Source organism: Cololabis saira, chromosome 16 (assembly GCF_033807715.1).
Source record: "Cololabis saira isolate AMF1-May2022 chromosome 16, fColSai1.1, whole genome shotgun sequence".
Taxonomy (NCBI): Eukaryota; Metazoa; Chordata; class Actinopteri; order Beloniformes; family Belonidae; genus Cololabis; species Cololabis saira.
This window is the reverse complement of record NC_084602.1, coordinates 42,164,871-42,189,655: the sequence shown is the minus strand read 5'-3', so window position 1 is coordinate 42,189,655 and position 24,785 is coordinate 42,164,871. Positions and strand designations below refer to the sequence as shown.

The following is a 24,785-nucleotide window of genomic DNA, read 5'->3' as shown; positions in this document are numbered from 1 at the left end:
TTTTGGTATTTATACTTTTATTTATCAGAAAGACAGAAAAGATGAGCGTTGTTGTCGTGAACAAACTGGTAACCATGACGACGGGGCTGTTTGTGGCTCTTGTGGCCCCGCCCCCTCCGTGACATCACCGTGGCCCCGCCCCCTGGACACATTCACAAAGACGCTTCTTCTTCAGACTCGTTTTTCTTCCGTCTCGGCCGCCGGGAAAACCAGGTTTTTAAATCGGGACCCGGTGACAGGAAGTGGGCGGGGCCGTGTGACATCATCAGACGTCTACGATTGTCAAAAACACAAAAAACGGGACAAATGGAGACGAGCTGATGTGAAAACTAAACCCTGCGCTAGCACTCTGTCCGTCTCTCTGTCCGTCTCTCTGTCCGTCTCTCCGTCTGTCTCTCCGTCCGTCTCTCCGTCCGTCGGCCACGGTTCCTAAAACTCCAGGGTTCCCAGAGTCGCGCCGTGAGGGACGCCGCGGACCGCTAACCGCTAACTCAACCAAAAAGCCAATCTGAAACCGCCCTCCTCCTGCGGCGGTTAGCGGCGGAACTAAAGCTAACGCCGCTAACCGCTAACGCTCGTCTATATTTCTGAGTCATTTCAAGAGACACAAAAATAAATAAATAGCAAAAAGCTGTTGGCGGGAAATCGGGACGCGTTTATTCACAGTTCTCTGGGGGGGGCGGGTCCTGGACCTGGGCCCCCCTCCGGGGCCAGAACCGAACCGGGGACCCGGTCTGTTTGGACCTGGACCGGCTCCGCCTCCTCCCCGTCAGGCCCCGCCCCCTCTCCGTCAGGCCCCGCCCCCTTCCCGTTGAGTAGCGGGTCCTGGTCCTGGTCCCGGTCCGCCTCCTCCAGCTGCCGCAGGATGATGGGCAGCTTGGCGTCCTGGTCCGGGTCCAGGACCCGGTCCCGGTCCAGGAAGGCCAGGTCCCCCTCCTGGGGGCGGGGCAGGGCCACGCCCTCCCGCTGCTGCTGCAGGAAGTGCAGCCGCTGGCTCCGCCCACTGGCCGACGCCCGCTCCAGGATCGACTTCTCGGCCAGCCGGAGCTGGACCGCCAGGCGGGCGTGGAGGGCCAGGTCCGGACGGGCCAGCAGGGCCCGGTCCTCCTGGAACACAGAGGGTTGTTTTAGTTGTTATATTTCGACTTTTTTCATGAAATTTTGACTTTTTTCTCAACATTTCGACTTTTTTCTCAAAATTGTACTTCAGGTTTTCAGATTCAGAGAAACTTTATTCATCCCCGAGTAGGCCTGTGTTGAAAAAATCGATTCTCCGATTTTAAATCGATTCTCATATTAATTCCTAAAAATCGATTCATATGTCTAAAGATCGATTTAAAAAAATAAATAAATAAATAAATAAATTTTTTCATCATTACATTACAACTTTTGGTACTTTTTTGTTTATGCCCAAAGACTTTATTCATGAAATTTTGACTTTTTTCTAAACATTTCGACTTTTTTCTCAAAATTGTACTTCAGGTTTTCAGATTCAGAGAAACTTTATTCATCCCCAAATTCAGGACAACTAAGCAGCAATACAAGACAGTAAATCTGCTCAGCTGCCCCAACGAGCAGCGACTAGAGGTGGGTGCAATTCATCGATGTGTCGATGCATCGTGATGCGTCACGTGACGATTTGGAATTGACCAGGGCTTGACCGTTTTCAGTGTTTTCCACCAATAGAGGGCGCTCTCATGCAAGTGCAGCTTTCCCTGGTCAAAGTTAAGTAAGTCAAAGAACAAATGTTTATATAGTCATACAATAAAAAATACATGTCAAATGTTCAAAAAACCTTGTTATTTACTTAATGAGTGTTGTTAGAGGAACTGAGTTCATTGATTGGCTATTTATTTACAAATGTAGCCACAGATGAAGACAAAATCAATCTTGTATGGAAAAAAGCATTAAAAATCACAATAATCCAAGAATCGTGGCACCAATAATCGAATCGAAAATCGTTATAATCGAAGAATCGAAGCTCCAATAATCGAAATCGAATCGAATCGTGAGGTACCCTTGTTTGCACAGCCCTAGCAGCGACCCGACCGGTTTCTGACCGGAACAAAACAGAGAAAGGGTGACATTTGGGGTGGGTTAGGGAGGAGGGAACTATGTATAAGTACACAGTGAGAAAGTGCAAAAAAACACCTCAGCACAGAAAGCACATGTCAAGATTACATCAACTTCACAAGACTTATAGCCAGGAAGGCATTGAGTTGAGGGAGGTGGTTATCAGTAAGTGTGTGTAGCGGTAAGTCTGTGAACTTCACTCAGAGCTGCTCCTCAGCCAACGTCATTGATGTTATCAGACGGCTCGGTCAGTTCTGAAACAGGTCCACAGGTGTTCGTGGGAGGGGAGGGTTAGTGGGGGCAAAGTCACCTGTTTACATTCCACCAGGGAGATTGTGACCAGAGCGATCGGCCAAACCGCTCTGTCAAGGCCAGATTATAGAATCAACAATTATATTGAAAACAGACAGACTCAGTAATTTTCCGTCTGCCTTCAGTCTCTGGTTCATCAATGGCAACTCCAATCAGACGAATTTGTGATCAATTCCCACCAAGCCGAGCTTCCAACTTCTCCAAGGTCTTATCCATCTTGCCAATGAGCTCAAAGACGCCGCCAGCCTGAGATTCTGTTCAAGAATCACATCCAGCTTACGGCTTTGCTCCCCCAGCGTTAAAGTCTGAGTGTTGATCACCTTGCTTGATCCTTCAGCCACGTCCGGCAGCTCTGAAAGAGCCAGAACAGCTGTCGACGACTTACGCGTTTGTCGGTAGACCAGGAATCCCCCTCCTCCGATCAAGAGAAATCCTGCTATCATAAATCCAATTATGAAGCATCTTCAACGTCCTCGACAGACAGGATCGCCAAACACAACGGCTTCCAATGTTTCCAGGAATCCATTGTGTATCCAGCTAAAAAACATCCCGTCGGGGCAGGAGGGCTCCCTTACCCCCTGACTTCTTGTCGCAAAAATGTGGTCAATTGTGCTGAGAGACCAGTTAATCAATTCCATGATTGTAGAGTTTGGGAGGAGTGAAAAGGAGAGACTCTGAAGACGAGACAGGACAAAAGCAGTAGCAAGGCAGATTGATAAGGGAAAGGAGCAGAGAAGTGTCTGCCTTCGCCGAGAGCCGGAAGAGAAACCTCAACATTAATCTCGACATTTCGACTTTTTTCACAAAATTTTGACTTTTTTCTCGACATTTCAACTTTTATCTTGACATTGTTGAGACACATTGTCAGGTGAAGTTCCAGCTTCCTCCCCCTGCAGAGACGACACCTTGCAAGTGGCTTCAACCAACTCTTGAACCACGGGAATGCCATATGATGGAGTTTCCGACTGACTACGGGGTAGTTTCCAACTGAATGATCACATCTGACTGTAAATACCCTTTCATTGTTTTTGTTGATTCTTGCCATTTGTGCTTTGAACTTACTGTATAAAAGTCATGACTCCAACCACTCTGGGTCGGCACACCAACCCAGACCCGATCTGTGCTGGTCCGCTCACCGCCGGCTACTGAATAAAACTCTCTACACCACAGCGGATTCCTCAACTGGATTCTATATTATCCCTCAACAACATTTCAACTTTTTTATCGAAATTTCAACTTTTTTCACGAAGTTTTGACTTTTCTCAACATTGACTTTTTTTCTCGACATTTCAACCTTTTTCTCGACATTTCAACTTTTTTCTGGACACTTGACTTTATTCATGAAATTTTGACTTTTCTCGAAATGTCGCCTTTTTTCTCAACATTTCAACTTCATGAAATATTGACTTTTTCCTCAACATTTTGACTTTTTTCTCAAAGTGCATAATAAAAATCTCATTGTCTATGAGAGCTGCTGCACTGGTACCGGGTCTCCAGGACCCCCCTGCCCCCCCCCCCCCCCCCCCCAGGACCAGGTCCCGGTCTCTCACCTGGGTGGTGGTTCTGTAACTCTTCAGCAGCAGGGCGGCCCGGGTCTCCAGGAAGGTCCACAGCTTGATCTCGTTGTCCCAGCTCACGGGGAAGTCGCTGTTTCCCAGAGTGAAGATCCGGTTGACGGAACCGTCGCCCACCAGGAACTCCTTCAGCTCCTCTGGAGAACCAGAACCAGAATCAGAACCAGAACCAGAACCCCCCCCCCTCACCAGGAACTCCTTCAGCTCCTCTGGAGAACCAGAACCAGAATCAGAACTGGGACTGGTCTGGTTCCAGGACCAGAACCCCCCCTTACCTTCAGTTAGGGCAGGGCGATATATCAAGATTTTAATATTGATATATTTTCAAACGCGATATGGTACGAGAAAATATCATTTATATCGATTTAGAAAAAAAAAAAAAAAAAATTATGTTTTGTTATTTGCACAACTGTCAACCTCAGTGGAAAAGTCTGCCTGTTACTGTCTACATTGTATTAATTACAGTGTATTTTAATTTAATTGTTATGCAGGAAAGGGATATTTGTTTTATTTTATTCAAGAAGCATTTTTATTCTATATATGCAGGCAGTTTATTTTTATTTCATTAGTTTTATACATGTTGATATTGTGCAGACCTCTGTTAATAAAGGAACCTGTGTGACATTTGGCACGAGGCTTTGTATTAAAACTGACTGTTTTTTTAAGAAATGAAGCTAACAGAGATGCTAACAGAGATGCTAACAGAGATGCTAACAGAGAAGCTAACAGGGATGCTAACAGATATGCTAACAGAGAAGCTAACAGAGATGCTAACATAGATGCTAACAGAGATGCTAACAGAGATGCTAACAGAGATGCTAACAGAGATGCTAACGGAGATGCTAACAGAGAAGCTAACAGAGATGCTAACGGAGATGCTAAAAGAGAAGCTAACAGAGATGGTAACAGAGAAGCTAACAGAGATGCTAACAGAGATGCTAACGGAGATGCTAACAGAGAAGCTAACAGAGATGCTAACAGAGATGCTAACGGAGATGCTAACAGAGAAGCTAACAGAGATGCTAACATAGATGCTAAAATAGATGCTAACGGAGATGCTAACAGAGATGCTAACAGAGATGCTAACGGAGATGCTAACAGATATGCTAACAGAGATGCTAAAATAGATGCTAAAATAGATGCTAACGGAGATGCTAACGGAGATGCTAACAGAGATGCTAACAGAGATGCTATGCTATAATGCTTTGGGGGAAACCCCAATTATGGCACAGAAACAAATATGTATATATATCGAGTATCGACATTCAGCTAGAAGATATCCAGATATGAGTTTTGGTCCATATCGCCGAGCCAAACCCCCCCCCTGTGGGTCTGTAGGACCAGGACCAGGTCCAGGACCAGGACCAGGACCCCCCCCTGACGGGTCTCTTACCTTCAGTCATGCAGAAGACTCTCAGGAAGGCCTGACCCCCCCCCCCCCCCCCCCCCCCCAGGACCAGGACCAGGACCAGAACCCCCCCTGACGGGTCTCTTACCTTCAGTCATGCAGAAGACTCTCAGGAAGGCCAGCAGCTGGGCTGAGATGGGGGGCTCGTTACCGTGGAGAGCAAACACACAAGACCTGCAGAGAGGAGAGAGGGGACTCAGAGACCTGGAACCTGGACCTGGAACCTGGACCTGGAACCTGGACCGGACCAGAGACCTGGAACCTAGACCTAGAACCTAGACCTAGGAACCACCTAGACTGGTTCCAGACTGGTTCTAGACCAGCACCCGTCTGGAACCAGTGTAGAACCAGTCCATCACCAGTTTGAAGTTGAAAGGTTGTTGTTGCCGACGCAGCGATCTGAGACTCTGCAGGGTCCCTGGATGATACCGGCGATAACGGCGATAACGGTGATAACGGCGGCACGTCGCGGGTCCCGCCCCTTCCCTTTGAAACCATCTCCGACCCGGTTCTGATAGTTTCAGTTAATCTGCAGCGATGCGTCGCCGCGGCGACGAAGCTCCGCGGAGCATCGTCAACCAGAGATTAGAGACGCAGCGCTGCATAAATTAACGATAAAAGGATTAAGCTGCTGATGCAAGAGTGATGGAAGTGATGGAACCGGGTCGTACTCACGCAGCCAGGCCGGCCGGGGCCAGAACCTCTGCCTTCATGGCTGGTTCTGGACCGGTTCTGGTACTGGTTAGTGCTGGGCGGTATGACCAAACATTTATATCACGGTATTTTTTTTTTCATGCACAACTGGGTGTTAACCACATTTTCTAATGATTTGTAAAGGAATTGCTGCAGTAAATTGGCTTAGAATGGCCTATTTTACTGTCATGAGGAGGATGCATAAATCAAATAAATTAGATTTAGGCTTTTCAAAGAAAAAAATCTTTTACCAAATTACAAGGTAGAAAATATTTATTGAACATAAAAAACTGAACATGTTTTAATTTCCAGCATTATGTTGTTTTGGTTCCACCTGCTGGTGAATGTTGGTAAAATTCTTATGGGGTTAGTTTTTGGTTGGCCAACGATTTATGTTTGTGGTGCAACAGTTACGGAGCGGCCAGTCTATTTCCTTATATTACAACGCCTTATTAATTGTTCGGTTTTTTCCCACTTATTCCACCGAACACCCAAAGTGTTTTTTTGCCATTTTCGGCCGAACAATTTCGGTTACCGAACAATCGGTGCATCACTAGTTTTAATTAAACAGTGGGATTCCCCTGGTCCGCACCAGTTCCAAGTTTAGCTGCTAGGCGCCAGCCGAGGCGACCCGCCGGGGGACCGCGTAAGGGAGATCCGCGAGAAGGGCCCGGCGAAGGAGTCGCCGCCGCCGACCGCCGTACCCGATCCCCCCCACCGGTCCGTCTTCCACGCGGCGTCGGACACCGCCCCGTGAAAACCCCCGCCCGGCGACGGGCCAACGCCGCTGGAGGCCCCGCGAGGCGGGCCGGGCCGCGGCGCGGAGAGGAGGGCGACGGGGAGAGGAGGGCGACGGGGAGAGGAGGGCGACGGGGAGAGGAGGGCGACGGGGCGACTGCTCCCCCAGACTACCCCCTTCATCCAACACACCCCCCTCTGTTCCTGATTGGCTAATACCAAGACTCTGGCAGCTGTATTGGTTTACAACAGCGTCAGTTTGATGCCTAAAGGCTGATTTATGGTTCCGCGTTACACCAACGCAGAGCCTACGGCATAGGCTACAGCGTAGGCTCTGCGTTGGTCGTTCGGCGATTTTGGACAAAAATAAAATCCAAATTTTTTTCTCTGAAAACCCGATTTTCGATTTTTTTGGTAAAACTACGAAAGACAATGGAATAAATTGTTTCAAATATTTTATTTTTATTTTTAAAGAAAAATAGCAAACAAATTTCCCTATTGGGAATGAAGTGCAATTGAAAGATCCTGTAAATCCTCCTTGAGTTTAGTAAAGTGGCAACATTTACAATTTTTATTGACCAAACAAAGATGACTAGACGAGCTCTGTCTGTAATGCAGCTGCAGAAAAGGAACATCCATTTTCCGATTTCCTTTTTTTAACATCGTCTTGATTAATAAATCCGATTTAGATTTAGAATCGATTAATCGCACAGCCTTACGCGGAACCATAATTCGGGCTTAACATGATAACGCACATGCAAAGGTTTTTTTGTTCTCTTTTTTTTCCTAATTTTCGAACTGACGGAAATCCGTCTAGAGACGGAGAACTCTAATCCCTGGTACGGGTCGTACTCACGCGGGCAGCCCGGCCCGGGCCAGAACCTCGGCCTTCATGGCTGGTTCTGGTACCGGTACTGGTTCTGGACCGGTACTGGTTCTGGTTCTGGTACTCACGCGGGCAGGCCGGCCCGGGCCAGAACCTCGGCCTTCATGGCTGGTTCTGGACCGGTACTGTTTCTGGACCGGTACTAGTACTTGTACTCACGCGGGGAGCCCGGCCCGGGCCAGAACCTCGGCCTTCATGGCTGGTTCTGGACCGGTACTGGTTCTGGACCGGTACTAGTACTTGTACTCACGCGGGGAGCCCGGCCCGGGCCAGAACCTCGGCCTTCATGGCGTACAGCCTCTCACTCTTGCTGACGCCCAGCTTGATCTTGACCCGGTCGTGGTTGTTGTCCTGGAAGAAGAAGCCGTTGTGGATCACGAACTCGGCGTTGGACCGGGTCCCGTAGAAGATGTAGATCTGGGGAGGAACAGCGTTCTATATCAGTCCAACAGAATCAGCTCCGACCCGCCAGGACCTCCGGACCGGGTCCCACAACTCCGGACTACCGGACCGGGTCTCACCTGCTGGTTCTCCTTGTAGTCCTGCAGAGCTACACACTCACACCTCTAGACCTCTGGACTACTGTACTACCGGACCGGGCCTCACCTGCTGGTTCTCCTTGTAGTCCTGCAGAGCTACACACTCACACCTCTGGACTACCGGACCGGGCCTCACCTGCTGGTTCTCCTTGTAGTCCTGCAGAGCTACACACTCACACCTCTAGACTACTGTACTACCGGACCGGTTCTCACCTGCTGGTTCTCCTTGTAGTCCTGCAGAGCTACACACTCACACCTCTGTACTACCAGACCGGGTCTCACCTGCTGGTTCTCCTCGTAGTCCTGCAGAGCTACACACTCACACCTCTGGACTACTGTACTACCGGACCGGGCCTCACCTGCTGGTTCTCCTTGTAGTCCTGCAGAGCTACACACTCACACCTCTGGACCTCTGTACTACCGGACCGGGTCTCACCTGCTGGTCCTCCTTGTAGTCCTGCAGAGCTACACACTCACACCTCTGTACTACCGGACCGGGTCTCACCTGCTGGTTCTCCTTGTAGTCCTGCAGAGCTACACACTCACACCTCTGGACTACTGTACTACCGGACCGGGCCTCACCTGCTGGTTCTCCTTGTAGTCCTGCAGAGCTACACACTCACACCGGTCGTCCTCCAGGTTGTAGCCGGTGGTGATCTGTGGACCAATCACACGGAGGTTAGAAAAACCTGCTGGATCTGGTTCATATCTGGCTAAAAGAATCCATCCAGAACTCTGGCTGCACTTTTTAACTCTCTATTGTTAAAGTAATTGTAATTCTGCACTTTAACTACCTCAGAGGTTTGTTAACTACAGTTTCACTGTTTAAGTAAATGGAACTAATGTTCTCTAAACATCTTTGATTCAATCTGTCCAATCAGGGACATGTAATCGTAATTGATGTTTTTTTTAGTTTCCGGTAAATCAGAGTAAATCAAACACCAGATGTTTTATAGTGATGTTTTATTTCACACCATAAAGCGCTGTATGCTGAATATCGTGATATATATTGTATCGTTGGATGAATATCGTGATATATATCATATCATTGGCTGAATATCGTGATATATATCATATTGTTGGCTGAATATCGTCATATACATCGTATCGTTGGATGAATATCATGATATACATTGTATCGTTGGATGAATATCGTGATATATATCGTATCGTTGGATGAATATCGTGATATATATCGTATTGTTGGATGAATATCGTGATATATATCGTATCGTTGGATGAATATCGTGATATACATCATATCGTTGGATGAATATCGTGATATACATCGTATCGTTGGATGAATATCGTGATATATATCATATCGTTGGCTGAATATTGTCATATACATCATATCGTTGGATGAATATCTTGATATATATCGTATCGGATGAATAATGTGATATATATCGTATTATTGGATGAATATCGTGATATACATCATATCGTTGGATGAATATCGTGATATACATCGTATTATTGGATGAATATCGTGATATACATCGTATCGTTGGATGAATATCGTGATATACATCGTATTATTGGATGAATATCGTGATATACATCGTATCGTTGGATGAATATCGTGATATACATCGTATTATTGGATGAATATTGTGATATACATCGTATCGTTGGAAGAATATCGTGATATACATCATATCGTTGGAAGAATATCGTGATATACATCGTATCGTTGGAAGAATATCGTGATATACATCGTATCGTTGGAAGAATATCGTGATATACATTGTATCGTTGGATGAATATCGTGATATACATCATATCGTTGGAAGAATATCGTGATATACATCATATCGTTGGAAGAATATTGTGATATACATTGTATCATTGGATGAATATCGTGATATACATCGTATTATTGGAAGAATATTGTGATATACATTGTATCATTGGATGAATATCGTGATATACATCGTATTATTGGAAGAATATCGTGATGTACATCGTATCATTGGATGAATATCGTGATATACATCGTATTATTGGAAGAATATCGTGATGTACATCGTAACGTGGAATCGGTGTATCGCTACAGCCCCAGTCTGGATCCAGACCTGCAGGTCCTCTAAGACCTCCAGAGTCCAGGTGGGGGGTCGGTGGACCTACCAGTCCGTTGGTGTGGTTGCACATGTCCCAGAGCGGGAGCAGGTCCAGGTCTAAGGTCATGTGGGGGTCCTGGTCCAGGTCTAGGTCTAAGTGGGGGGTCCAGGTCCAGGTACAGGTCCAGGTCTTACCAGTCCATTGGTGTGGTTACACATGTCCCAGAGCGGGATCAGGGCCAGGTCTAAGGTCATGTGGGGGTCCAGGTCTAGGTCTAGGGTCTAGGGGGGGTCTAGGTCCAGGACCAGGTCTAAGTGGGGGGTCCAGGTCCAGGTCCAGGTCTACCTACCAGTCCGTTGGTGTGGTTGCACATGTCCCAGAGCGGTATCAGGGCCAGGGTGACCCGGCTTCCGTCCTCCGTGGGGATCTGGTTCTGCCGGGTCATCACCGACGACACGGCCCACCTGGAGGGGAGGAGAACCAATCAATCAATCAATCAATCAATCAATCAATCAATCAATCAATCAATCAATCAATCAATCAATCAGCTGCTGGGTCTGGTTCTGACTACATGGAAACGGTCTGGACCCAGACCCAGACCCAGACCCAGACCCGGACCCAGACCCGATCACGGACCTGTAGTCGTCGAAGGTGAAGCTGTCCTTCAGCGGGAGCTTGCTGGCAGCAGGATGAGTCTGGACGGAGAAGAAGAAATGTAAATGTAAATGTAAATATTTCTACAGCACCTACATGGACCTACAGCTGAAACAAAGTGCTTTACAGAATAAACAAACAACCAAGACAAAAAGTGCTGGCAGAATAAAACAAGAATAAACATATGAACATATAAAACATCCAAGAGAATACCAAAGTATAAAAAGTGTGGCCACATTACTGGGTATTGAGACAACAAGCTTCTGCTTGTTGTCTCGTCTTCAGAGTCTCTCCTTTTCACTCCTCCCAAACTCTACAATCATGGAATTGATTAACTGGTCTCTCAGCACAATTGACCAAATTTTTGCGATGAGAAGTCAGGGGGTAAGGGAGCCCTCCTGCCCCGACGGGAGGTTTTTTGCTGGATACACAATGGATTCCTGGAAACATTGGAAACCTTTGTGTCTCAAGATTCTGTCTGTCGAGGACGTTGAAGATGCTTCAAAATTGGATTTAAGATGCAGGATTTCTCTTGATTGGAGGAGGGGGATTCCTGGTCTACCGACAAACGCGTAAGTCGTCGACAGCTGTTCTGGCTCTTTCAGAGCTGCCGGACGTGGCTGAAGGATCAAGCAAGGTGATCAACACTCAGACTTTAACGCTGGGGGAGCAAAGCCGTAAGCTGGATGTGATTCTTGAACAGAATCTCAGGCTGGCGGCGTCTTTGAGCCCATTAACAAGATGGAGAAGACCTTGGAGAAGTTGGAAGCTCGGCTTGGCGGGAATTGATCACAAATTCGTCTGTTTGGAGTCTCCATTGATGAACCAGAGACTGAAGGCAGACGGAGAATTACTGAGGCTGCCTGTTTTTGCAATATAATTGTTGATTCTATAATCTGGCCTTGACAGGGCGGTCTTGGCCGATCGCTCTGGTCACAATCTCCCTGGTGGAATGTACACAAGATGACTCTGCCCCCCTAACCCCCCCCTCTCCCACGAACACCTGTGGACCTGTTTCAGAACTGACCGAGCCGCCTGATAACATCAAGGACATTTGGCTGAGAGCAGCTCTGGGCGAAGGTTCACGGACTTATCGCGTCACAGACACTTACTGAAAAACACACACACTTCCCTCAACTTCAACGCCTTCCTTGGCTCCTCCCTCTTATCAGCCCCCCCCCCCCAACATTCTCCGGGTTTCGATATTATGATTAAAAGCCACCCTGAATAAATACGTTTTCAGCTTAGATTTAAAAGGCCCAGATTTGAGAAACCCAGGGAGTTTATTCCAGACCCGGGGGGCTGGGGGGGGCAACTGAAAAGGCTCGGCCCCCCCAGAGCTTCTGCTCTGACCTGGACACTTCCAAACGTATAACAAAGGTTCCTGATCCGGTACCGAGCCTCGACCTCCGGGCCGACTCCCTCACATCAGTATCAAGATCCGTGGCTCCCCATTGGCTGAGCCAGCTGTCAATCAAAGTAGGAGGGAAGGCTCCGTCCGTCTCCTTGAGTTTAAAGAGAGAAGCTTTTCCTTCTGATGTTCAGGAAGTCAGAGCTCCGTGAGACACCCACATTAAACCCCCCCAGCACCATCTCCACCACCTCCACCTCCACCCAGCTCTGCCCCCAGGTCTGTCTACCCCCCCTACACCTCCAGGTTCTCCATCCCTCCATCTCTCCCTCCATCTTCCTCCCCCCACGTCCATCTTCCTCCTCCTCTTCCTCAGATGACCGGGCTGGAAAATTAACCTGTCACTTTGGCTTTGGATTGAATTGACCTGAATGGACCTTCGTCTACACCTCCGTCTCCTCTACTTCTTCTACCTCCTCCTCCTCCTCTTCCTCCTCTCCACCGTCTCCTCTTCCTCCCCTCATCTTCCTCCTCATCTCCTGGCGAGACTTGACAAGAACAGACGATGACGTGTCCAGCGGTCCTGGAGTTCAAGTGAGTTTCACTCACGACCGTCCAAACCAACAGGAAGCTTCAGAGACACTGGGAGGGTAACACCGCCCCCCGGTGGCCGCCAGCAGAACTGCAGCTTTAACATCCAGTTTAACAACACAGAGAGAGAGAGAAATCTCCCGAATCTTTCCCCTGGTTGCGTTTGCGGTTTGATATCAGCGAGGAGGATTTCACAGGGGGGGGTTAGGGTTGGGTGGGGGTGGAGGAGGGTTCTGATCAGGGGGGGGGGGGGTGTTGGTCTGATCATCTGATCAGGGGGGGGGGTGTTGGTCTGATCAAAGCTGCCGTTTCACCCCGAGATTAATGACATTAGCATATCTGCAGATTAGCATCAGTCGTAGTCCACATGTCATCATCCCCGACTCTGGGTCTCATTAGAGGGGCTGGACCTGGACCTGGACTTGGATCTGGATCTGGATCAGGACCTGGATCTGGATCTGGATCTGGACCTGGACGACCTGGTCCGGGAGGAGGTTTCTGAGGTGGATCTGGGACTGGAACCACCGTCTCAGAGTCCACAGAAGATAAAAACAACTCTGGTCGTTTCAGCTCATCAGAGGCAGAAACTGCTGCTGGTCTGATGTCTCCCCCTGGTGGCTGAAGGAGGAACTGCAGGTAAAGACTAAACTGCAGGGTTGACTTTAAAGCGGCACTATGTAACTTTTCCACCTTAATATCCTATTTCCAGAGTCATTGTGATGGAACATCAACTTCCAACAGGTTTAATGAACCTCTGTCATGGTCTGAGACCGTCACACAGACCGGGTCGGATCCAAACACGGGTTTTATTCCCCACTTCTCTGCGGTGCGATTAACCCCAATCTTCAGATAAAACTAGTTTGTTGAGGAAAAGATATTAACTCTTATTTGTAGCTGCAGAGGAAAAAAATAATCTCACGAGGAAAAAAAAATATTGCTCACGCCTCGGAGCCTCTTCATCATAATATAGCCGTCAAAAAAAAGAAAAGAGAAGTAAGAGGGATACAAAACATGTACTGGATGTTGTACTATTATACTAATTTATTGAAACACATGGCGAGTCAAACATTTACCAAAGCAGCTGCCAAACACTCCTAAACAAGCTAGCCGGAGACGGTGGTTCTGCAGAACTGCGGCAATAAATCCTTTCTAAAGAGTGCAGCTCCGACGAGGAGCTTCATTCTTCAGTAGGGATTTCATATGGATCCAGACCGTTAATAATCATTATTTTCTCCATATACCGCTCCCTGGCTTCCTTGTTTAAGGTTCCCGGTAAATTCCAGTTCCTTTCCAGCAGTTTAACATCTTTTTTTGCGTTCCGTCTGTTCACTTGGTGAAACAGAAAAGCGTCCCGTCTTCTCTCATCAAAACAAATGCAGCGACGGGACAGGAGTTTTCCTGCAGTACGCGCTGGTGCTCATGGGAAACGTAGTGTTCTTTCTGGTAAAGCACTACCGCTTTTGTCCAAAGGAGCCGCCAAACTCAGAAAAGCTGAAAGTTACGTTGTGCTGCTTTAAATCATTAAAAGAAAAAAACACGCGTCTCCACCTGTACCCAGATGTTCTGGTCCTCATGGACACTAGTCCACTAGTCCTGTGTTGCAGCAGCTTGTAGAAGTATTCGTACCTGCGCGGCGGCGGGGTGTTCGTATATGCAGCAGCTTGTAGAAGTATTTGTACCTGCACCAGTAGAAGTATTTGTACCTGCGCGGCGGCGGCGTGTTTGTACCTGCAGCAGCTTGTAGAAGTACGCGTACTGCCGGGCTGTGTTCTTGTATTGGCTCAGCACGTCCTGCACTGCCTGCGTGCCCATGAGCAAGGCCACGGTGTCCTGCTGGTAGAAGAGCGGCGTGTCGTATTCCTCCGGGAGGGAGCGGATGTACGGCTGCCAGAACGACGCCGGGTCACAACGCTCACACAGCAGGTGCAGCGCTAGCGTCACGTTAGCCATGGCCTGCAGGATCCGGTCCTGGCTGTGGAGGGGCCCTGGAGGAGTACACACAAGTATATACTAGTACGCACTAGTATATACTAGTACATACTAGTACACACACGTATATACTAGTACACACTAGTACATACTAGTACACACTAGTACACCCCCCCGTAAACACAGGTAAACACTGGTAAACACAGCGCTAGCGTCACGTTAGCCATGGCCTGCAGGATCCGGTCCTGGCTGTGGAGGAGACCTGGAGGAGTACACACAAGTATATACTAGTACGCACTAGTATATACTAGTACATACTAGTACACACACGTATATACTAGTACACACTAGTACATACTAGTACACACTAGTACACCCCCCCGTAAACACAGGTAAACACTGGTAAACACAGCGCTAGCGTCACGTTAGCCATGGCCTGCAGGATCCGGTCCTGGCTGTGGAGGAGACCTGGAGGAGTACACACAAGTATATACTAGTACACACTAGTACACACAAGTATATACTAGTACACACTAGTACACACAAGTATATACTAGTACACACAAGTATATACTGGTACACACAAGTACATACTAGTACACACCCCCGTAAACACTGGTAAACATAGACATGTTGCTCTCCCCTTCTGCAGAAGTGCGTTAAAACCATTTCAAGCAGTCTCTGTGTCTTTCCTCGTTACAAACTTATGTAATGTTGATTTAGACCCAACATTTTCTGGTGCCGAAACCCGGGACCCAAGATCTGTGGCATCGGGACGACGTGGGATCAAACAGCCGTTCCGATTTCCGCAGTCCTGTTGCCTGTTTGGCTGCGCGTTCACGATGAGGCTTGGTGAATCGTGAGCGTGACGTGTCCTCTCATTTTGGGGACTAGATGTCCGTGAGTTGAGTGTTAAATTTTCTATGGGGAAGTTTTTGTTAAAATGATACAATAACTGGCTTCTTTAGGTGTGATCTGTGTCTGACGAGGGAGACTTTTTGTCTGCTGGACAACACAAGACCGCCCGAGGGCGTTTTGTCTGGTGTTTCAAGTGAGAAACTCCCCTCTTGAAGAGGCGTAGAAATGGAGTAATATAGTCTTTTTATCATTCTAAGCCCTGAATGGAGGCGTAGTGATGTAGAATTGTCAAAATTGGGTTAATTCACCGTCGAATGGCTGCAGATTACTTTTGTAATTCTGTATTTGACCCGGATCGTATGAAAAAGTGATTCTTGCCATTGTGAGTATGAGATGTGTATGATTGGGTTGACTGTGACACAAGCGTGAAACATATCAATCATTTTTCTTTATTTTATCTGTCGTAAAGTCACGTACTGATGATTGACAGCTTCATTAGGTTGGGTTACGTCCCGTAAAATGGGCGCCGCTGTATTTTGGATACAGTAAAAGGGCGTGTTCATGAACCTTGCATGTCAGTGACATTTTACACAGAAAGGAGTGTATGGAGAAGAAACAAACCCGTTGAGCAGTTCTTTTAGACACAAGGGAACTCTGACTGCACACCAGATATGATCAGTGTGGAGTAGGGTTTGTAACAATGAGTTATTGTTATATACAAAGTATATAGGTTCACTAGGAACTATTGTTTTACGTTGCAGGAGAGTTGCTGCACGGACAGTTTTGTGTGTGAGGCATCCGAGCATGAACGGCCAGGACCGTTATGTGATTAACCGTTTTGTCACTGGACCGTTAGGTTATTAACTCGTGTGTTGTTACTTTCATAAAACCATAGCCCACTTGGGTTGAAATAAGAACATTTTGAAATAAGAAATTTCTGTGTTCCTTGACTAAGGTAAAAGACAGAATTTAACAGGTTTTGCCACACCAAGTAATCGAATCTACGGTGATGGGCGGGGGGAACTGAGGGACATAGAGATAACCGACCCTAGAGAATCATTAAGTCAGACCCCCGACCTGCCAGGGTGCAAAGGTCAAGAAGTGGGAAAACCACTTATCTGGGGAGAATTCAGGACTCTGGCAGCCCTGACCCTTCCAGGAAAAGGACATTTGGCCAAATGAAGGTGCTACTGTAACTTCAGAAGACCTTTATGCAGTGCGAAACAAACCAGTACTTCCAAAAATCCTGTTCCCCCCGGTGGCTAAATTGAGCCATGTGAAGTCTCATGTCTCAAAAGGAGGGAGGCAGGGTATAGTACACAAAGTATTAAGTATTCAAATACCTACTTTAAAATTTTTTGTCACACCCTTTGGGGTGGTGCATGGTCGCCCGTTCCAGCTCCCTTTATGGGAAGGGGAACCGTGGCAAGAGAAAGCCGAAGAGGCAGATCCACTCTCGATGTGGATGAGTGAACTGTTTGCTGAACAGATGTTCAAAGTTCTTGTAAGCTGACGCTTTCTCCTCTCTCTCCTACGCAGGAATTGCTGAAACCAGGTGACCAGATCCTGATTCGAGTGGTGGACATCACCTCGTTGGGACAGCCCGTTTGTTGTCCACATCAGGACACCAACAGCAGTAAAGGTTGCTGAACGATCTACGTGGGTTCACCAGTCGCAGTGAAAGCTAGTAAAAAACTTTCCAGACCCTCAGTAGGCCGGAAGTCGGACGGTATCAAAACCCTTGTCCGCTGAAGAACTCACCTGACGCCTACTCACCAGCCACGGGCCTGAAGAAGATGACTAGCCCAAACTGACTGGCTACAACAGACTGGAGAGGAGTCCGAGAGATGGAGGAAACTTTTCCACTAATGAGTCATGCTGACATGCTAGGAATTGTTCCTCAAACTCTTTACTTACATTGCTGTTGTAATTTATGAACACTGCTGTACGTTCATCCCTGACGAAACTGGTGCTGAAGCTAATGTTACCAAAGCTATAGCCGAATTACGTCAGTTGGCCAGAGTCGTGTCAGAAGACGCTCAGCAGGCACCACTTTTGGTCCTGGCTGACTTCCGACCCCTGGACTGACATAATGACTAAAATTATGATTCTGATCATCACTGTCCTTGTACTTTTCTGTGTTTTCATTACCTGTATCATTCCGTGTCTCTGTGCAATGGTCCAAAGAACCATCCAAACTTCCTTAGTCCAGTATTCGACTCTAACTGATGACGAGGATGTTTATGATGACACTGGATTGTAGACGGTTTCATTTTGTTTACTGTGAATTGTTTTAAGCTTGTATGTGTCTTGGCCATGAGTGATCGCTCACTACGAGGGTCGGAGAGGAGTTTCGCCCCATATAGCCTGGGTTTTCGCCTCTCCCTTGACATATAATTACTTGTTAAGTGTGTTATGAGCTCCCCTTGCTATTTCTTAAATGTTTGACCTTAATATGAGGCTATTATTCTAAACCTAATGGACGGATATTAGTTGAAGTTTCAAAAGGACAACAGGAGGGAATTGTGAGGTTAATTAATCTTTAAACCTGTTTTTGTCCTTATGAAACTGTCACATGCTTGGCTAACAGATGTCACAATGCCATCTGTCTACTGTAGCGTCATGATTTCAATCACACGTTATCACTTCCAACCATTGTCTGTTCACTGTTCACTGTCCTTATATGGTCATTTCTTGTTAAGTTTAATAAAAGCATAATGCAGGAGGAGGACCTTTGGAAAGCATTTGCTGTCAGGGGCTCTCACACTTCTTCTTCTACTTCTAGAACCCGGTTCTTACCGACGACAGAGTTCTGGTTCTTACCAAGTACAGAGTTCTGGGCCGACTCCACCGTCATCAGCATCTTCCTGGGAACCCAGAGGAACAGATCCTCGGCCTGGAGAAAAACACACAAACACCTTCAGACGGGGAAACTCCACCGGGATGATGTCAGAGTGATGTCACCGCCCCAAGAGTGATGTCAAAGTGATGTCAGAGTGATGTCAGTGATGTCAGAGTGATGTCACCACCTTGATGTCTCTGCTAGCCTTCAGGCCGTATCCTTCCTCTCCAAAGTCGGCTACGGTGAATCCGTCACAGGAAGCTCCGTTCTGCTGGGCCCACGAAGTCAGAGAGGAGAAGTGGTCGGACCTGCTGCCTTCAAACACCACGGAGAGACCTGGAACCAGAACCACAACCAGAATCATCACAACCAGAACCAGAACACCATGGAGAGACCTGGAACCAGAACCAGAACCATCAGAACCAGAACCAGAACACCACCGACAAACCTGGGGGGACAACCAGAAACTGAACCTCCACCCATTCAAAAGTTATAGCAGAAAGTAGGAACTATCAAATATGGACCAATCAGATGAAGGGTGGGCGCGCTTTTTGGCGTCTAGCGTTGCCACAGTAACGCTTTTGACTGAGAAAGGTAATGTGTGTTGTCGGAGGATGGAGACGTATATTTTGATGTATAACACACCTGGGTGCACGTTACAGTTCGGGCCGCATTAACAGCTGAAGGAATGGCTCATATTGCTCCAAAATGACACGATTAATTCAAAATGTTCAAAATGGCCAACTTCCTGTTGGGTTTGGGCCATGGCACCAAGAGACTTTTCTTTAAGTTGCGACATGATACAGGAATGTACCGATTTTCGTGCATGTACGTCAAACCGTATTGTGGGGCTTGAGGCACAAAGTTTTCTAGGGGGCGCTGTTGAGCCGTTAGGCCACGCCCATTAATGCAAACCATTAAATATCACATTTATCACCAGGACTGGATTGGTGCAAAATTTGGTGACTTTTGGGGCTCGTTTAGGGGGAAAAAGGCCCTCCTTTAGTCGGAAAAATAAAAACAAGGAAAATAATTCCTACAGATTCATTAGGGCCCTAGCACTGTCAGTGCTCGGGCCCTAAGAACGAATGAAATTACTTTATTTGTTGAACAGGGACCGTACATATTAATAAACACTAGCCCCCTCCTAAAGGGGAGTTTTTCTTGCCACTGTTTGGCTTAAGGTTTTTCTCCCACTAGGGGAGTTTTTACCTCCATTTTTTATGTAATAATTGCTCGGGGGTTTATGTTTATGTTTATGTTCTGGTTCTGGTTCTGGAAACATCCTGGACACAACTATGTTGTATTAGACCAGGGGAGTCACATATGCGGCCCGCGGCCCGAGAGAGATTTTCATGCGGCCCGCGAGAAGTTTCCAACACAAGAAACGAAATGTTAATTTACTAAAAAGGAAGGCATAAATAATTGCCATGAATCGCAGCATATCCCATAATATATTTCTTCTACAAATCCATCGTTATTCCACAAAGAGAGCAGTTTGACATTTTTTTAGTTTTCTAGAATGCATTTGCTGATTTTATTTCTTTGTAGACGGTCGTTTATTTTTATTAACTGACTACTATTATATATTTTCACAGGAAAAATATCACTGCTAAAAAAGATGATAGAATATATGTATTTATATATATTTATCAGTTTTGAATACGAGGATAGTGACAAAGTAAAACAGTTAAAAAAGAAGTGCTGACTTTTTCGGCACACTGGCGTAAATATCCACGACAATTTTTAAAAATAAATACACTTAATTGTACTGGAAAAATCTCTAAATCACAAAGAAACACTTGGATGTAATAAGAAAGATTTTGCTTTTAATTAAATTTCCTATAAAAAAGCGAAATATAAAAAAAACATACTTGTTTCTGTTTATCTCTGTAAAATGATATTAAAAGTATCTTATACATCATTTGAAAAAAAACGAGAAATTTCAAGAAAAGATCCTGAAGAAATATATTTTACATAATTAGAGTGTAAACAAAGTGCATATTTCCTTTAAAATTAACTAAACTGATATTGGATTAGATAACAATAGTAAAAAAAAAGAATTAGAGAAAAAATGTTCCGCACTGTTTTTGTTATTTTCAGTGTGCGGCCCGCGAGAAAAAAATTGGTCAAATCCGGCCGGCCAAGAAAAATGAGTTTGACACCCCTGTATTAGACGCTATATAAATAAAATTGAAAATATTGTGTGTAAATATTCATGGTTGTAGCTAGGGGCTACAGTAATTTCCACCATTCGTCCCCGCGGCAAATTAATACCAGACACAGAACCAGAACCAGAACTCACCTTTCTGTTTCTTCCGGATCTTCTCCACCAGGCCTCGTATCTGAACATATTCCTCCCACTCTTTACCAGCAGAGGGCGCCGCACTGCTGCATTCTGGGAAAACACATTCATTCATTCATTTAATTCATTAATTAATTCAGATTCAGACTTTATTCATCTCCATCTCACTCAGTTATAATATAACTGTTAATTACAGATAAAACTCAGTACTGTTATATACAGATAAAACACCCCAAAACCCATAGAAAGATTAAAATAAAGATTAAAAATAAAGACAAAAACATTTAATTAAAATATTTAAAATAAAATTATAAATATATATATAAAAATTGAAATTAAAAGATTGAAATAAAAAGTGCAGTGCCATAAATACAATTATATGGATAGAAAATAAATAAGTGTTATGTAAAAGTTATTCCACAGTTTAAGAGCCGAGACCAGAACTTAGTTATAATCAGTGTTCTTAGTTATAATCTTATTAAAATCTCAGGAAGAGTCGGAAGGTTTGATGAAAAAACTGATTAATTATTTTTGGTCAAATTAACTTTAGAATAACATTTATGTTAAGGTTTAATAAAAACTCCCTGGAGGTGATTACTGGGGTGTCCAAACTTCTGGTCCACCAGCTGCAGACAAAACTGATCTAAACATCTTATTCTAAGTTAATTAATAATAATATCCCGTTAGTTTAACGTACTCTGCAGCAGCTCAGAGACGCAGCTCGTTAGTTAATAATAATAATAATTACTAACTCTGCAGCAGCTCAGAGATGAGTTAATATAATAATATTAATATTAATAATAATAATAATTACTCTGCAGCAGCTCAGAGATGCAGCTCAGCATCTCTTTGGTTCATTAATAATTATATTAATTAGTTATTTTAACATACTCTGCAGCAGCTCAGAGATGCAGCTCAGCATCTCTTTGGTTCATTAATAATTATATTAATAATAATAATTACTCTGCAGCAGCTCAGAGATGCAGCTCAGCATTTCTTTGATTCATTAATAATTATATTAATAATAATAATTACTCTGCAGCAGCTCAGAGATGCAGCTCGTTAGTTAATAATAATATTAATAATTATATTAATTACTAACTCTGCAGCAGCTCAGAGATGCAGCTCAGCATCTCTTTAGTTCATTAATAATAATATTAATAATAATAGTTACTCTGCAGCAGCTCAGAGATGCAGCTCAGCATCTCTTTGGTTCATTAATAATTATATTAATAATAATAATTACTAACTCTGCAGCAGCTCAGAGATGCAGCTCAGCATCTCTTTAGTTCATTAATAATTATATTAATAATAATAATTACTCTGCAGCAGCTCAGAGATGCAGCTCAGCATCTCTTTGGTTCATTAATAATAATATTAATAATAATAATTACTAACTCTGCAGCAGCTCAGAGATGCAGCTCAGCATCTCTTTGGTTCATTAATAATTATATTAATAATAATAATTACTAACTCTGCAGCAGCTCAGAGATGCAGCTCAGCATCTCTTTAGTTCATTAATAATTATATTAATAATAATAATTACTAACTCTGCAGCAGCTCAGAGATGCAGCTCAGCATCTCTTTAGTTCATTAATAATATTAATAATAATAATTACTCTGCAGCAGCTCAGAGATGCAGCTCGTTAGTTAATAATTATATTAATAATAATAATTACTCTGCAGCAGCTCAGAGATGCAGCTCAGCATCTCTTTAGTTCATTAATAATAATAATAATAATAATAATAATTACTCTGCAGCAGCTCAGAGATGCAGCTCAGCATCTCTTTGGTTCATTAATAATTATATTAATAATAATAATTACTCTGCAGCAGCTCAGAGATGCAGCTCAGCATCTCTTTGGTTCATTAATAATTATAATAATAATAATAATAATTACTCTGCAGCAGCTCAGAGATGCAGCTCAGCATCTCTTTAGTTCATTAATAATAATATTAATAATAATAATTACTCTGCAGCAGCTCAGAGATGCAGCTCAGCATCTCTTTAGTTCATTAATAATATTAATAATAATAATAATAATAATTACTAACTCTGCAGCAGCTCAGAGATGCAGCTCAGCATTTCTTTAGGCGACGCCACCGAGCTGGAACCAGAACCTTTCTGGGTTTTCACCCGACTCTTCTTCCCCATGACTGGAATATAAATACAGAAATAATCATTAATAATCATTAATAATGACTCTTCTTCCCCATGACTGGAATATAAATACAGAAATAATCATTAATAATGACTCTTCTTCCCCATGACTGCAGGAGAAATAACAATAAATACATAATAATCATTAATAATGACTCTTCTTCCCCATGACTGCAGGACAAATACACAATAAATACACAATAATTAATAAATAATCATTAATAATGACTCTTCTTCCCCATGACTGCAGGACAAATACACAATAAATACATAAATATTAATACATAAATAATCATTAATAATGACTCTTCTTCCCCATGACTGGAGGACAAATACACAATAAATACACAATAAATACAAAATAAATAAATAAATAATCATTAATAATGACTCTTCTTCCCCATGATGCTGACTGGAGGAGAAATAAATACACAATAATTAATAAATAATCATAAATAATACTGTTATTTAGCAAACTGGAGGATAAATACAGAATAAATACAGAATTCCTCACAACACTCCACCTGCTTTTCTGCACTGTTTAACTGTATATACTGTTCATATCCTGTGTTTATACATATTTTATACGTATCTTTTGTATTTTTTATATATTTTTTATTTCTGACTTTTTCAGTCTTTTTACCCCTCCCCTATATGTGTGTACTGCTGTCAACAAATACGTTTCCCCACTGAGGGAGAAAATAAAGGATATTCTATTCTATTCTATTCTATGAATAAATCATAAATAATACTCATTTATATATATGAGTGTGAATGTGTTTGAGTGTGTATGAATGTTGGTGGTGGTCGGAGGGGCCGTTAGGCGCGATATGGCAGCCACGCTTCTGTCAGTCTGCCCCAGGGCAGCTGTGGCTACAGATGTAGTTTACCACCACTGGTGAGAATGTGTATGAATGAATAATGATCTCTGTAAAGCGCTCTGGGTGCCTAGAAGGAGCTATATAAATCCAAGTCATTATTATTATTATTATTATAATATATATATATATATATATATATATATATATATATATATATATATATATATATATATTTATTAGGGCTCTCAAACGATACATTTTTTTAATTGCATGTTGTCCATAGTTAACTCGCGATTAATTGCATATTAATCACACATTTATTCACACATTTTTTGCTGTTCTAAATTACCTTTAGGTATTTTTTTAAATGTTTTTAATTCTGTTAACAACATGAGAATGGTCATTCATTTCAAATCCACACGTAAATAACTTTAGTCTTTAGTCCAGTTTTGTCCAGAGAACCGTCTGCATCTTTCCTGCATGTAGTTAGTTCTGGATCGTCACTATATCTCATTGGATGTTAAGACTTAGCTTTGCTGCTAGTTGCTTGCTAAATGATTTGATAAATCTGCTGATTTGCTAATAGATTGTACGTTGTCTATGTACATCTTTTTGTGATGTTTGTTAGTGTATTTCTGAACTGTATTTTTATTTTTTTATCATATTATTTGTATTGTTTTATTGATCAGACCCCAGGAAGAGTAGCTGATGTAAACTACATCAGCTACTGGGGATCCAAATCAGATCAAATCTTAACAAGTACAGTGAAGTAACTAGTAACTAAGTGAGTAACTAAAGGCTGGAACACATTAGTAACAAGTACAGTGAAGTAACTAGTAACTACTCAGTAACTAAAGGCTGGAACACATTACTGCAACCATTAGAATTAAGATTATAGTCAGAAAAACAGTTTTCTATTCAGAATATTCAGTAGTGACGTGAGGATCAAAACTGAAATATCAATCATTCTGATACCAGATCTATAA

General features: G+C 44.1%; 1 protein-coding gene across 2 annotated transcripts in view; it reads right to left on the bottom strand.

The window, feature by feature from the left end:
- setd3 (SET domain containing 3, actin histidine methyltransferase) overlaps positions 1 to 24,785 on the bottom strand; it is a 25,544-nt gene continuing 759 nt past the window's right edge. Inside the window, exons 2-13 of one of the 2 annotated variants that reach the window (XM_061744150.1) lie at positions 22,873 to 22,974; positions 20,818 to 20,910; positions 18,700 to 18,848; positions 18,494 to 18,566; positions 14,612 to 14,868; positions 10,924 to 10,982; positions 10,637 to 10,751; positions 8,806 to 8,880; positions 7,935 to 8,101; positions 5,456 to 5,541; positions 3,936 to 4,096; positions 1 to 1,107 (exon numbers count right to left, since the gene is read on the bottom strand). In XM_061744150.1, the coding sequence (XP_061600134.1) occupies positions 661 to 1,107; positions 3,936 to 4,096; positions 5,456 to 5,541; positions 7,935 to 8,101; positions 8,806 to 8,880; positions 10,637 to 10,751; positions 10,924 to 10,982; positions 14,612 to 14,868; positions 18,494 to 18,566; positions 18,700 to 18,848; positions 20,818 to 20,910; positions 22,873 to 22,972 (1,782 nt within the window). In that variant the 5' untranslated portion in view covers positions 22,973 to 22,974 and the 3' untranslated portion in view covers positions 1 to 660. Of the gene's footprint in view, positions 1,108 to 3,935; positions 4,097 to 5,455; positions 5,542 to 7,934; positions 8,102 to 8,805; positions 8,881 to 10,636; positions 10,752 to 10,923; positions 10,983 to 14,611; positions 14,869 to 18,493; positions 18,567 to 18,699; positions 18,849 to 20,817; positions 20,911 to 21,919; positions 21,953 to 22,872; positions 22,975 to 24,785 lie in introns of those variants that run through there. The other variant, XM_061744152.1, reaches the window with a different exon arrangement.